This window comes from Tachypleus tridentatus, chromosome 10 (genome assembly GCF_004210375.1).
Source record: "Tachypleus tridentatus isolate NWPU-2018 chromosome 10, ASM421037v1, whole genome shotgun sequence".
Lineage (NCBI taxonomy): Eukaryota > Metazoa > Arthropoda > Merostomata > Xiphosura > Limulidae > Tachypleus > Tachypleus tridentatus.
Window position 1 is genome coordinate 60,059,764 of NC_134834.1, and position 16,963 is coordinate 60,076,726.

General features: G+C 32.4%; 1 protein-coding gene across 1 annotated transcript in view; it reads right to left on the minus strand.

Annotated features, from left to right (window-relative positions):
* The window catches only part of LOC143229380 (ankyrin repeat domain-containing protein 17-like), a 126,934-nt gene that overhangs the window by 27,131 nt on the left and 82,840 nt on the right, over positions 1–16,963 (minus strand). Inside the window, 2 exon segments of the mRNA XM_076461621.1 lie at positions 6,078–6,139; positions 11,959–12,134. Coding sequence (XP_076317736.1) covers positions 6,078–6,139; positions 11,959–12,134 — 238 coding nt within the window.

Consider the following 16,963-nt stretch of genomic DNA (forward strand, 5'->3'; position numbering starts at 1 on the left):
TACAAATATAGTGCCTAGGGTGTATGGACCATGTTACATATACACATCAACCACATCTCTCAGTAAACAGATTATCATACATCAAGCAACCAGAATTATGAAGAGAAAGTAGTTTTTTTGTCAAAATTGGACAAGTTCCTAAAATCACTGTAAGAACAAAAAGTACAAGAACCAAACACCAACTCAGGACAGGGTAATATCTGTAACTGGGATTACTGACAAAAAATCATAATTCACTCAACTATAAATGCAGGGAGACATATCCTGCATCCAAGATTAGGAGGAGGATATAAAACATTTGCTCAGAATCAAGAACAATGTACGTATGTCCTGTTACCAATATTATGATGTATATGTGGAGTCTGAAGTGCCCCAAATTCAACCATAGGAATAGGGAAAGAACTTCCTGCAACTAGAATTAACAAGATGATGGGCTTCTATTGCACATAACTGTAGGAAGAAAGCAGTGCCATCCTGGAACTGGTATTATGAGAAAAATCTCACATAAGTAGGGCCTGCCCCAATTGACAGTTATCCCACTGGGAAAAAAAAAAAAAAAACATACAGGAGAAATGGAAGGAGGGAAAATAGCTTTGTCCTCTTCCTACTGAGTGTATAATCATGAGTACGTATGGTAAATTAAATTTCTAAAGTCACCCAGGAGGAAGCCTCTCTAATCCACTACCCTGGCAACTGGGAACAAGGAAGTGGTTAGAACTCTTGTACTCCACTGGAAGAAAAAAGGGGAGAAGTGCACATGGTGGAGAATCTGTAGAAACATCATACCAGAGAAAGTGCAATGGGTGTCTGAGATTTCCTATTTTGAAAACAGACTGACTTGATTTATTCATTCAAAGGATCAGCAGAGTTAAGCACAAATCCTCTTCTGCTTTACTCATAAAGTCCAAGAGTGACAGGACATCACTGAATGAAACTTACTGATATTTAAAAACAAACATAATATATACATGTGTATACCACAGGGTATACCACCAGTAGTCATGCATAACACCCCATCTCTACAGTTGGTGTTATAGCACCGTCAGTAAATAGAGCAAGTTTGAAGCAAAGCATACTGACCAGACAACACCCACCACATAGTGGAATCCCATTATCAATTGTAAAAATGCAGTTTGCTAAAAATAAAAGCATAAATGAAAGTGATACAAGACTTACCTCAGTCAAAGGTGAATGGATGTGTGTTGAATGACCATGGGAAGGAGGATGATATCCATCTGATGAAAATAAAGCCAGATTATGCAGATAATAAGCAACAAAGATATTAGAACTAGTCCATATTCCAGCCTGAGTAATCTCCTCCAAAGGACAGTGAAGGCAAGCAGCCAAAAACATGGTGAGACAACAAATTTGAAAAAAAGAAACTCTGGAGACAACAATCATTGATAGATATGTCTGAATATGACAGTTTATAAACCTACCAGTCAGCATGACAAGGATAGATCATAGGAATTGGAAGGGTTTCAGGGTATAAAATCAGAAACATGAAATTCAAATCAAAAGGAGATGGTATGGTCTTGAAGAAAAGTAGTACACACAGACAAAAGTTTAAAAGAAGGTTGGGAACGGGCATAAACAGCCACACTGAGATCCCAATCAGAAAATTAAAGAAACATGGTGGATGCATGACTTAAAAGAAGTGGAAGAGGAGGGAAATGACAGGGAAGCCAAAACCTAATAAAACAAGAACTGGGAAAGATGAAAAACAGAAGAGAGAAAGGATGAAAATCACATAAAAATGACCAAAGGTGAAAGGTAGATCATCTCCTTTGGTAAATGGTCATGGAAGAAAGTATGAAGGGCCAGTAAAGGAAAAATACAACACATGGAGTCAGTCCCTGGCCTGAGACAATGGAGCTTTCAAATGCTATGCATGAAGACAAACTGTGATGACATCTGGATAAACAATGTCTGACTGAAGTAAACAGAATAGTGACCAAAATGAAGGTTGGGTGAGGTGGTGGTCAAGTATAGGTCAGAGAAGAAGTTAACCACAGTTGTGCTGACCAATACAGGGCAAGAAGTTGGACAAGATACAGAATGGATTGGATTAGGGATTGAATTCTTGAGAGAAATTAAATAGAGGGGGGGGGGGGTAAGTACAGATATGATAAAGCTTCCAAACATGACTTAATGCTTCCATTACCATAGTAGTGGATGTGTAATGGGATACAAAAGGAAAAAGGTTTGGTATTCTAGTAGGTAGAGGAAGCATCAATATCAGGGTTTCACCACTGAGGACATACCCACCAAAAGACCTGTGGAGTGAGGGATCATTGCACGTGGAGAATCTTGTGGGTTGAGATAAATAATCTCAACCAGATTCACAGCACCAGAAAAACAGCAAACTAAGACCACCATATAGTGGCTGTGATTTCAGAATAGGAGTTCTATGGTCTGAAGGTACAGAGACCTGGATTTGGTACCCCTTTGCTTGGTGAAACAACTGACCACTGAAATAGTTTGAGTACCATAAACACATTCCCCATCAGGAGAGAAAGCGAGTAAGATAAAGCTCAATGAACCACAATAAGTTGAAGTATGTTATTATCAAGAGAAGGCTCCTCAACCAACCCAGAGACTGGAAATGTCCACAGTTTCAATGAAAACACCCAAACCTTCTAAGGATGTGTTTATGAACACATATAACTCTGCATGTGGCAAAAGAAATGGAACCTTTGTCATATTCTGGTCCCTCTCTAGCCACCAAGCCAGTTTGGTCCTGACTGGGAAGAAAGGATAAAATAAGGTAGCCCAAGGGATCCACAAAGTTCTGCTGAAGGGAATACATATCAGCTTGACCCAAGGAAATTAAAGCTCTCAAGGAAGTCCAAATACATTAAACACCTATTGAGCCATGAGAGAATGTAAAGTGTTGTGGGAGAAAAGTGCACTAATCAAATAGTAAGAACAAGTATAGTGTGTGGTCACCTCAAAGTTACAGAACAGACATAAGCTATAGGAGGATAATATACGAGATATACATACGTATTGATATTGTATACCAACTGCTCACCTCAACTAAACAAATACTCAAAAACACACTATCTGCAAGACAAGGGTACTGTATTCTGCAGTTTGCCTCTGAAGAAGATCCACCTTCAGAAAGCACTTTGGTTGTAGGGTTTTTATTCATTTTTATCAAGACTTCATGAACCTACATGTTCTCCTAACATCACGAATGTAGTATTGGTCCATATTTATTGTGTGTGCTCCCTAACTACACTGGACAGACTCAAGCTACAAGATGAGAGCATAAATAATGTGTCTGTGGACCTATATCACACTGCCAGTGTTACTACTACCCCACTTCTCATTGTATTAGTACTCTTTGTTCTAGCACCTGTGACAAGTCTCCTTTACACAGTGCAGAGGGGGAGAATTCATGAACGAGAGACCCAGAGAGGGCACATAAATCTCCATCAGCCTTCAGTCTGAAAAGTTTTGTTCTTTTTTAAACTAGAGACAGTGCAATAAGCACCAAGAAGCTCTTTTTTTAAAAGCCAGCAAACACTCCATCTAACAGTGGCACATGCAGATCCAGGACAGATGGTGTGAACATTTTCTGTTTTTCTAGTTTGATGCAGATTTTGGGGAGTTATATCCTGGGAGACATTAACCACCTTGTCGAACCATGTGTATAAATAAAAAATAAAAAGAGGTCTTGAAAGGAAAATAGTATGTATTGTTCTCAAAGACAGTGAGGTGATTTTCCCTACTAAATGCTGAAAAAGTTTTTTATTTTAATCTTCCCTTTTCTTATTTTCATCTTTCAAAGCTGTACTCAAATTAGTGTTTGGGTCTAACAATGCAAAATGCATATTTTTTCTTTATGTTCATTGGCCTTAAGATTTTGGCCATCAGTGTACCTGCCTGGAGGATACTGCTCAAAGTCCAACAAAGAAAAGGCGTAAGAGAATGAAAAAAAGGTGAACTGAATATGAAAAAAACAGTCTGTGAGCATTCACATTTCAACACAAACATATCAACAGAAGAATCAATGGATTCATCCCATAAGAAAAGAGGCCTATGAAAATGAAATGAAACCCAGTCTTATCTAATAACGACACATTACATGCAATAGCACAGTTCATGCAAAATCATGAGAAAGTATGTGAGAGTTGCCTCAAGGCTAGTGACAAGAACATCTCTTTGGCAGACATTGAAAATAATAGACAACCTCCATAAAGATGCAAGTTATCATTTCAGAATTACAAAAGCTTCAAATATTTGTAAACACAATGACAACTGTAACTTTACATATGTTAGTTAAAAGACTTAAAAGATATGAAGGTTAGAATTATTTATAAAATTTATACAAAAACAGACAAAATCTTAAAACAAATATTAATACATTCCATATACAATAAATGTAATTCTTGCAAGAATTTCTAAAATGCAGAAGTGATAAAAGCAAAGTAAAAAATGTTATTTATAAAGTAACTTTTAAATTATGCATTAAATTTTACATCAGAAAAATGTTTCGTGCATTACACAACAGAATTTTTAAACATGTAAGAGCCTCAAATCAACTCAAAAAATGTGCCAATATGCCACAATGAACCATTATGTGGAAAACTATGTTATACTATCATCCAACTGTCCTCGATACAGCTAACAATTTTTTTTACCATAATATGAAGAAGCCTTACATATTTTTGAATTCACAAATTAACTGCAACTTAGGATGAGCAGAACAACTGTAGATCTTTGTTTAATTCCCTCCAGTTAACTTCATTTTTTCAACAAATATTTCGTTTTTTAATGTTGGCATATTTTACATTTGTTCATTTTATGTTCCCCTATCTCTCTTCATATCAATATTGAAATTATTTTGACAGTAATTTTAAGTTTTACACCAAAATTTGTGTCATTAGACACTGATGTTAATTTATACTTGTTTTAATATAAACAATACTATCTGTGTGAAATTGTTCCATACTCCTAATTTGTCTATAGAACAAAATTAAAAGTATGTAGTCTATTATGCACTGTGATCCTAGCAGCATAACAAAGTCAGTCCTAATGATGTTGCAGGAAAATGAAAAACTGAGTAAAATAAATAAAACTTTATTCCATAATTTACTGCTCATTTTTGAATCACAAACCAGACCTTTGTTCTTGGATATATTATTGAACAAATTAACACAACTTTAGTAAATATAGTAATGTGTTCTATTAAAAAGGAAGTGGGAATGATCAGCAACTGCAGAAATGTTTTGAAAAGCATTGTTTTTAAGATGACAACCAGCATGGACATCACATAACTACATACATATGTGATGCATATGGCTCCAAAAGTACATCATGTGAACTGCTTTACAAACTGCTTATTTAACGTTTAGTTGTTCTGAAAACAGGTATGAAGAACAAAATTATTAAATAGAAAGAAATTTCTAATAGTAGTCCTGAAGTTGTTTCAATTTGTTGAAGACAGCAAAAAGTGACAAACATTCAACAGCAAGTGCAACTTACAAAAACTGGGACTATGCAATCATTAAGCAAAAACAGCTAGTTAAACTGACAAAAATCAATAAAAGCTGTTAATGATAAGCATGTGATTTTTAAAAGTTATTTACTTTGTTATACATAATTTTCCTTGGATAAGTCTCCATAATGCATTTAATTGATACCATAGTTTAGAAATGATACACATTTTCTGAGAAGTGAGTTAAAAACATCCTATTAATAACAGATAAATGTCAAGCTGAATCTGTTATATTTTTTCTTACTTATCACATACTATGAGTATCCCTCATTTGATAATCCATTAAAATGCTGGTTCTTTTAAAAAATGGAATGCACAATAGCAAGTTAAATGTTATGATAACTGCTTCTGAATACCTTCTGGCTCAAAAAACCAATTACTTCATTTAACAGAGATCAATATACATAAATAATAAACTACTGTTTCTCTACATTAATTTATTGTTTTAATTGCAAACTTTTCGTCCTCTTATACAGTATTGTGACATCAACAAACGTAACAATATTACTAAATGTCATTTAAAAAGGAACAAAATTTTAAGATAAAAATTAAGACATAAATCAGTACTAACCATTTGCTGCTAGCCAAAGAGGAGAATTGCCTTTCTTGTTTTTCACATCAACAGCAGCTCCTCTGCCAAAGAAAATTATATCTCTTAGCCAATAAAATGTGTTTGCTCTTTATATGAAAGCTACATTCAAATAGAATTTTTTCACTCTAATAAAATTTAAATAAAAACTTTTACAGACAGACACACACAAATATTTTATTGAAGTATATTACAAATAATAATTAGCAATATTTATTACTGTTAACCCCACACATAAGCACCCAGAATCATTCCAATAGACAAAGCCCAGACTGAAGATTTAATGTTTACCATTACTTCCATTCCCAATTTACCAAGTGTATCTACAAACTTTTTCATAAACATTAGAAGTACATTGTACAAAAAAAAATTAGACTTCTCATTAAATTATTTCTATTAAAGATCTGTCTTTTTAATCTACTTTAATCAGTATTACTCAGAATATCACTAATTTGAAGATTTTAATGTTAAAAATACAAATACCTTTTCCCATCTTACAATTTTCAACTTTTATTTACATAACCACTATAGTTTCCTAAATTTATATCAAACATTTTTATTGAGTAAAGTTGTATATTTTGTCTGGTATTTGCTTTACCTAACACTCTACAGGTTTGATCAATGACACAGACTATATAACTACCACAAAATATTTGAAATAAATCTGTTACCCCTTTTCTTTTCAGAATTACTGTAAATTGTAACAAAATTTATATTTATCCTAAACAGCCTCACCCTCATGATATTTTACATCTATTTTCATTTAAATTTTCTTTTTTATTGCTCTATAAACAATGTTTAATTACCACAAATAGCAATAAATCACATAGCTAAGGTATAGTGAAGTCAAGATAAACAAAATTTCAGATCACATCTAACTACAAATATTCCTTTTTTTTTTCATTTATTTTTGAATTTTTATATTCATTTCTTTTATTAAATCTACACGTCAATGCATAAAAGATATGCTTAAAAATAAGAAATTTAGTACTTACTGCAGGATTAAAACGTTTCTGCTCTAAATATTTCTAATTACATTGGTTGTCAAAAAAAACAGCTCTTGTAGCTTTCAAACATACTTTTTAAAATACATGGTGTCCAAAAATTAATATACCAAAAATAAAGCTAAATAATTTTATTATTTGAGATAACAACAAAGACTGATTATAAAGTGGTAAGTTTTAGTTTTAATAATTAATGGACCTTTACACACCTTCCATCATTTACTATAATTAGTTTAATTCTGCATTTAAATTTTGAGAAAACATTTTGCAACACAGAAGTAGGAATGAATAAGATAGTATCACGAATCTAATGTTTTAGTTCAAGTTCTTTTGGTTTGTTATGGTAGACTTTTCTTTTCAAAAAAGCCTCACAGATGAAATCTAAAGGGATTAAATCTGGTGAGTAAGCAGACCATCTGATAGGTACTCCCCTACCAACCTAACACTCTGCAAAAGTTTGCTCATATTGTTAAATTGTTTTTAAACCAAAGTGGAGTTGTGCTCCATTCTGTTGGAAGACAGCTCTTTGTAACAAGCCAGAAGTTTCTTGGAATTGTCAAATAAAAACTCTTGCATTAAGTGTAGATACAATTTTCCATTAATAGTTCATTCACCAAAATTACAACAAAACAAAAATTAATTAATACACCAAAAAAAAACTTACAAGCCTACTACTTGTAGTTTTATTCAATTTTTGTTGTTATCTCAAATAATAATAAAGTTATTCACATTTATTTTGGTATATTCATTTTTGGACACCCTGTACAAACAATAATTCAAAGAGCAAAATAGAAAGCCCCAAAACTACTATAATTTATCTTGCTCTCAAACTGACCTACAAAAAGGTCTAAAAAATTCACAATTTACCAGAGCACTGACTTCACTATTCACTCAATAAAATTTACTTGGGAAAAAGCACTTTTTACTAAAATACATTAATATAAAAGTATTATAATCATATTGTTCACAAGAGGGCTTTTTTATTGGTTATAAACATTTACAAGTAAGAGTGAGTAAATAAGTAATTTCAAAATCATGAAATGCTGAGTGGAGCTATTGTGGGTGATGTAATAAATTTATTGATATTTCAGAAAATAAAGAAAGGAGGAGATTTTCATTTTAAATTCTGACTTGTCAATATATATAGTTGGTGTAGATTCTGAAAACAATATGAGATGAAAAACTCTACAACAGAGAATTCAGAGCAGAGAGTCATTATATGACACAGAAGTAAAGATTTGGGATTTATTTAAATATTTCCTTTTTAAATTATGAAACCAAAATTTTATTTAAGATATAAAACATACTTTGTTGTTGGGATTACTAAAGAGACAAATTTATTATCAATGTATATTAAGACCCACATTCCCAAAACACTTACCAAAACACAGAGCCGAAAAACAGATTGGAAGTGACAGACCATGTGAGCTTAATCCAATAACACAATATAAAAATGCTTTTTCTTCTAAAAGAAAAAATATACCTAAGTGAAATCATTAAGTTCCTTGTCAAGAACAGACACAGAAAAAAAAGGAAGACTGCTCAGTCTGTGACATTTGTAGATGGTGCTTACCTTTGGATTTACAAAAATGCATTCAATACAGCTGTTTTGGAATTGTTTATATTTTTATAAAAAACTGTATTTGTCTTTTGTTGATATACAAGACAATTTAGTACAAGTTATTATCTTGTGACTTAGTATATAATGATTGTTTAGTTTTTATGACAAGTGTTTTAAAAGTTAATTATTTTAAAAGTGTGTGTGTGTGTGTGTGTGTGTGTGTGTGTGTGTACAGTTAAACTGTTATAGTTTGATGTCTCGTACTTTGTAGAAAGTTCTAGGCCTCAGTTGGAAACTAAGTGATTTTAAATTAAGTTAGAAAAAGTGAAGTCAGACAGCAAGATTAACTATTGTATATTGTGGATAAATTAACAAAGTAAGATTCATGGTTTAACAGAGAAAAGGAAAATAATTTGTCTTGTAAAAGTGTATTCCTGTATGGGTTTAGAAAAAAAGAAGTTATTTAAAATTCTGAATACAACTATGGTAACCCACATAATAAAGTAATGAATCTACCACAAATTGTTCAGAAAGAAACACAGTTGAGAAAAAAAGTAATTTATCTTGTCAATTGTGTTCTGAAGTAACTGAACCAGCCTATGTGAGCTTTTCACAAGCTGTGTAGAATTTTGACATAAAAAAGAATTATTTAAATCTCTGGATATGACTGTGGTTACTTCACTGGGTAGTGTAAGTGAACTCAGCACTAATTCCACTGTGATAAAAGAGTGAAGAAATAATTTGTCTGTCAATTTGGTTATAAAGTATATGAGCTAGACAATATGGACTTTTAACATAAAAGATAATTATTTAAAAGTTCTGTATACAACTGTGGTAACCCAAGAAGTAATGTAAGTGAACATACCACTTTGTGATAACAGAAGAAAAAGAATTATTTGGAGTTTTAGATATGTACATTTCACTTGTTTTGAATAAGTTATTTTCAAACAAGTGTATTGTGTGCTGTCTACTTATTGTTCAAATTTATCAACAATAAGTCAGACACTTACTGCAAAGAATCTGCAGCCTAATAAAAATCTGACACCCTTCTTTGTAACATTACAAATGACTCCTACAATCAAACTGAGTGTATTAGTATAAATAATCTAAGAATGCAGTGTGTATATTTTACCAATATATACTATAGGAAGTGAAAGCTTTAAAGTACCACCTTTATCAGAACATAACTTTAAAATTAGTTCCATCTTAAAACATCTTATACAAACATTTTCTGTCTCTGACAGAAAATAAAATCTCAGCAATGCTCTTCAATAGCTTTGAAGACTATTTATAAGCTCAATTCTTTCTATATGGGGTTCGGAATTACACTGACCTTTTACACCCAGAGTAACCACGAGAGTTTCCATACTATAACTTTTAATATGGTATTTGTATCTTCATAAAACTTGGCAAGCTTTCAGTAAACCTTACAAAGGGTTTTATCACAAAAAAGTCAGATTTTTAATCAAGAATTTTTACTAAAGATTTGGCCATGAATATATATGGTTGCAGAGTGTTGATTGCTCCAAGTGCAAAGTGTTTTCATATAAAGATTAAAAGTACTTTCCATCATCTGAAAAATTTCAAATTTCATTTCTGTCACCTCTATTTCCTCCCAAATAAATATAAAACTTTTTTTTCAGTTAAACCTCATATTTTGTTATTTTTGCTACACTAACTTTGTGTGTATTTGACTGACTTCATAACTACCATAAAAAATGTGAAATATAAATTACCTTTTACTTTTCTAGAATGACAGCAAATTGTAAAAGGAAACTAATTTTTTTGATCCAAAATATCTTAAGCTTTTAACAGTATACATTTATTTATACCTAATATGATTGTTTTACTGCCTTGTGAACTTTAATTAATAATCCTGCCATACAAATTGTAAATCACTCAGTGAATGAGATGCACATGTTTATAGTACTGAATGACATAACACGTGAACTGCTCATGGGCATATCCTGTAAAGAATTTTACTTGTTTGCATTATCTTACCTAATCTAAGAAAACAAGCATATAATTTTTAGATTTTAGTTACTTTTATAACAATAAATTGAAAATATAAATTGACCTTTTGTTTCTTTGCTGTTGGTTGATGATGAAATTTAAGCCTTCTTTTTCATACTGAAAATATTTGTACACTAAATAATATTTATTTATTTAAATAATGCACCTAAGAACACAAAACAATAACATGTACAAAGTTACCAACATCTTATAACTATTAAAATTTAATTGGATTTTTAACTGTGGCATAAGAACCTAAAATATTTATTTAAGCTTTTCAATCTAACAACTGTAAAAGTAACTTTCAAATTGAAGATGAAATAGGTAATACACTGTACTGAAAACAACGTAATACTTCATAGATTAAAACTTTATCTTTCTATTGGTTATAAATGTTATAAAATTTCAGATCAAGTTACTGGCAATTTTGGAATGAAAAGATTTAGCAGGTGGGCATGGCAAATGGGTTTGATTTTCTAATTTATATGTTAGTAAACATAAAAGATTTAAAACTAAAACAATTAGACTTTGCCTCAGTAATATCTATATTATAATGAGTAATTTATGTTGAATTCCATACTTTTCAGAAGGGTGGTAAATAAATTAGAAAATGGGCAAAATATAGAGAACAAATGTCATGATTCTCGTACAAAGGGAAACTGTGGATCTATTTAAATATTTCCATTTCAAATTAAAAATTTAAACTTTATACTATTAAAATTTGGCTTATTATCTACATTTTGATTCAAGTTTGTTTGTATACATTGATAATAAAGCACTTCAAATTTTGATTGTACCTCTGCAAACAGTTGTAACATTCACTCTTTAACCTACCCATTACGAAAAGGTCGTTAATAATAAAAGTTAAGTGAAAGCATTTGTTTTATTATCTTGAAACAATTACTTTATAATGATCCCTAATTAGAGGGGTGGCAAACAGTAACCTTGATAATTACTGAAGTGACATATTTTCAGTTATTTTGAGCTCACCACACAACAAATATAAAACTACACCATCTCACTGAGTGGTAAAGAACATACACCTTTTACAATTACAAGACAAATTTTTTCAAGCAATATAAAAGCATTAAGAAACACATAAAATGGTAAACAATACAAATATAAACTGTATCTCATTTTCCAAGAAATTATATACTAAGTTTCATGCAAGCAAATGTAGTATTATCAAAAACTTAACCACTTTTTACCACAATCCTTTTATAATGGATTCTATCACAAGGAAAATTTTCATTGTACAGTTATACAAGAATAATAAAAATTGTACCTTGATAAGAGAACCTCAACAAAACGAAAATGACCCTTGTCTGCAGCAATTGTTAGAGCAGTGTCCCTAGATGATGGAACAGGTGGTGCATTGACATCAGCCCCTTTGTCTAAAAGAATACGACCAACTTCCACATAACCACCAGAAGCAGCTTCCATCAAAGGAGTAAGTCCAGTCTTTAAAAAAAAAAAAAAAAGGCACATGTTTTAAATTATTTCAATACCTTTATAGTTGTATAAAGCATGTTAAATGCAAACTGTAATATCATAAAAAACAAACAAATATTGTATGTGACAAGCATCTGTTTATATGTAATACATTTAAGAAATATGAAACAGTTTATGTTTACATCTTCAAAACTAGTAAACATATCACTACAAAAATTATGCAAATATTTATATGAAAAGTTCAGGACACAATCACAAGGTCTGTCACAAAAACTCTTAAAACTACAAACAACTGGTTTAGTCTATAAACATTTATACAAAGTACCTGAAACCTAACACTCAGAAAACAAGCAAGGGTCTATTTGCAAAGCAGCAGTAGTAAGCATTACTAAACAATTAAATAATTATCAACTCTAAGATGTTTCCATCAAATCTGTTCATAGCAGTGAGAAAGATGGAGGGATTCTAATACTGCAAAACTAAAGTTATATCTTTTATAACAAATTTTAAGAAAAACCTTGTTACTTATAGCAAAAGATAAAATTCAGATAAAACTGCTGCACTGTTTGGTAGAAGGATATTATAGGCAATCAATCTCAAGACAAGCAGAATAAACTACACTAGTACCTGTAACAAAGTAAAGATGATAAGTGATAAAAGAACAATGTAATAAAAAGCAAGGTCATAATCATTAAAATTCCTACTGAATACATAAAACAAACAATTTATTTGCCAAAAACTGATTTAAAATTCAACATTTTCCTAAAATGAAAATATACTCCCAATAATAATAATAATAATAATAATTATATCAGCCAACAATATAGCTATTACTTAGACTGGCTTTGTCTATATAAGCAATGGTCTCACATGCTCCAGTCTTTTACACCCCACTTAAATGCTCTTGGCAATATCCAATTTGCAAATTTCTCCACCCTTGCCAATGTGCCCTCTATCCCAGTACTATATACAAGCACCCCACTAAGATAACGTAATCTTCTGTTATGGGACTTACACCAGCTTATAGTGGGGAGGCAGTACAGAAGTGTCAATGGAAGTAATTATTATTGGAAATGCATATTCAGTTAAGGAAAATGTTAACTTTCAAAACATACGTACCATCTGCTGACAATATAGATAGAATCCTACACTGAAAAGGTGGTAAGACTGGTATGGGCATGATCTATACAGAAAGCATCTGCACAGAATAGAGGTGTACCAAGATAAAAGTAGTACATGTTCAAACACTCTAGAGGCACTACTCCAGTAAATAGAAATTGGGTGTGGTAAGGACTCTCTAGCTCCACTAGTAGAATATGGAAAATCTTGAGGAACAGCACTCTGGAAACAGTGCAAAAGGTGAACAAAGTTCCCTGAATTTTTTAAAATTAAACCAACCCTGATTTATTCAATCTGGCAATCAACAAGAACAGGCAGAATCCTCTATAGCTTACTCACAATAGTCCATGAGTGGTGGTCCATGAGAATATACCAATACCATCTAGTAAGTAACCAAGATGGTCTTGTGGAAATCCTTATTTTACAAACCCTGTTACAACCTTTAGTAATAATAATAATCAAATTGATTGTTAGCATAAAACTGGATTGAGAGGAGCACACCTGTTTGAACAACACTTGCCACAAAATGGAATTCATCAAAAGCAAGTTGTAAGAGACCCTGGAAAATAGAGACAGAACTATACAAATGTAGCCCCACCTTCTTATAATCTAGCAAGTATTGTTAAAACAGCCATAGCATGTTAAGAACATAGGAGAAAAACAGAAGGAGAAGTCTAAATATCAGTCTATAAAAAATTCTACATTGGATGAATGAAAAGGCCAGCAAAAAATGTGCTCAATCTACTACTATGTAACTCAGAAAATACCTCTCTTGTAAAGACCAAAATATAAAAAATGGACATTTTGGAATCTATATCTAGGAAAATGGAGTAATTCAAGGGAAACAGAAAAAACCCAATGAAAACACAGTCAAGACAATTACTGCAAATGAAGGTACAGTGTATCACATAACACTTCCAAACCTTACAGGCCAAAATACATTATCAGATTACAATCAATTACAGAGGTGAGAAATAGATAGCAAAATAATTGCAGAGTTGGATATATCCCTTCTCCTAGTTGCCAGAGATTTAAAAAGAAAAGACTTATCACAATATAGCAGGACCTAAGAGGAGATATAAAGTCCTACAAACAAGCCAACAACTCTAACTTATGACATCAACATGTCAGCAGCCAAAAAATATAATTCCACCATGAGTCAGAAAACCTAGGTAAGCAAACAGACAAGGAAAATACAAGGTCTATCTGTTCCATCACATAATATAGCAGTAAATCTCCCAAATTAAGGTAAGAAAATTGGGAAGAAGGAGAAATTAAATAGTCCCCCTTCCACCAACAAAGGACGAGTAAGCTCAAAATAGAGATAAAAAGCCCCACAATCTTACAAATCCAAATTATTAATAGAAAAAAAGAGTAGGATTCAAATCAGAATCGCAAGAAACCATTGTAGGAAAGAAAAGCATCAGAAAATAGAATCCAAATTATCTCCAGAACCATCAATAGAAGAAACTTTAGAAGGCCTAAGGGAAAACACCTAAGACCAAGTAAATGTCTCCATCTCTTAGCAGATAAAAACATAGACAGCTCCAACCAAGGGTACCCCCCATCATTACAGACTAGATAACAAAGGAGGAGTATGGGAGGTAGATTAGCCATCTTGCTTATAACAGTAATATGAAAATTCATACTCACAAATATCACATTTAATTTTTTTTTAAATTATTATTGTACTGAAATCCACAAGGCATGAAAATTGAAATTCACAACAGGATGATGCATAACAATTTGTCAGAAAAAATCATGACAACCACTGTCAAGACAAAGTGATTACATTGTCTAAGTGAGATGTTTATATAAAGTGCCAGGATAGAGAGCACACCAATAAAGACAGAGAAATTTGCAGATTAGATATTGCCAAAAGAATATAAGTGAGGTACAAAAGACTAAAGCATGCAAGATCAATGTTTGGTTGGTTGGTTGGTTTGATGTTTTATGACACAAAGCAACTAGGCTATCTGTGCCAAACATCCAGTAAAAAGTTAAAATGAAAGTAAAATTATTATTAACTTCATAATAGAAAATTAAGATAAAACAAAACAAAGTTTAAAAAAAACATAAATAGCATTAAAACCAATTTTTACATCTAGTCTAAAGCAGTAAGAGAAAAACTAGAGTAATACAAGTTGTAAAGGACTTTCTGCAGCATAAATGTAATTATCTTAACTCACCAGGAAAACTAACAGATAAGTTTAAAACCCACTGTTAGTCACCTCAAGTTGGCCTTTTCACTGCTGGTTCTGAGTTACTTCACATTATGGCCATTTTCAGAAAGTAAAGTAATAAAAGTTTTAAAAGACTTGTAGCAAAATTTTAATTATAACTTGCCAGGATGACTAACAGCATAAGTCACCTAAAGGTGGCATTTTCAGTCCTGATTTCAAGTTATTTGACATTATGGCCATTTTCTAAATTTCAAATCAAACTAGATGTAGTTTGATTCTTAAAAGAGAATCACATTAAAAAAAAATGTATAATATATGAATTAAAAAACTTAAATAGCATTAAAAAGATTAATGGCCTTTAAAAAACTAAACATTTCCAAAGTGGACAGTGTCACCAACACTGTCTAAAATGTTTAAAATGATACCGTCGATGAGAGTCATAACAATGGCAAGACAGTAAAACATGGCTTACTGTGACCTGAGTGACGATGAGCTAAAAAACTGTGACCAATGCACAGTTTAGTTAGAACAACTTCCTCTTTCTGATCCTTATGGTAGCAAGATGGCCAAAGTCCAATGGAGGATTTTATTTGGAAAAGCTTGTTTTCGTGTTGCTCACTCCAAGTTGACTGCCAAATGCATGAAGCCAAGCCTTGAATACAGAACCATAGTCCATGTATGGAACAGGCACAGCAGTGAAAGTGCTAGAGCAGACTGATTCAGCTGCAGTGTTGGCAAACTCATTCCGCAAACACCTTTGTGGCCCAGTATCCAAAAAACTGTATAGAAGTAGATGTTAAAAGAGAAATGGGCCAGTCGGTTTTCAATATCAGCAAGAACAGAGTGCGAACAATTGTGAAGAGATTCCATGGCCAAAAGAAAACTAAGCGAATCAGTATAAATAGAGCAATTTGAATACTGCTTAGCTTCTACATGATCCAGGGCAAGAGAAATGGTGTACAGTTCAGCAGTGAACACAGAAGCTATAGGGAGGATTAGCTTCTACATGATCCAGGGCAAGAGAAATGGTGTACAGTTCAGCAGTGAACACAGAAGCTATAGGGAGGATTCTGCACACAACCACTGAGCCACAACAAACCATGGCAGAGCCCAGACAGTCACCTGATTTCAAACCATCTGTATAAATAGGAATGGAAGGATGGTTAGAAAGATATTCATCAAATAACAGACAGTATTTCCAATCAGGAGTGCCCGCTTTTCTCAGATGACTTAAAGATAGGTCACATTTGGGGACTTTAAGAAGCCATAGTGGAATGGGCTGACCAGTGGATACAGCAATGTTATACAAGAAGAAACCCAATTCATCCAACTGTGCCTGGTTACAAAGGCCAAAAGAAGCAATGGCAGATCGTCTCTTCTGAAAAAGTATGGCCCACCAGGGAAAGAAAACACAACCCCAGGTGGGATGCTTTGGTAAGGAACAAAGTTTCAAAGCATAAAGTAAAAGACACTTGCAAAGAAGGTTCATGGAACTCTATGTATAAGCTCTGAACTGGGGAAGTAAGGAAAATGCCG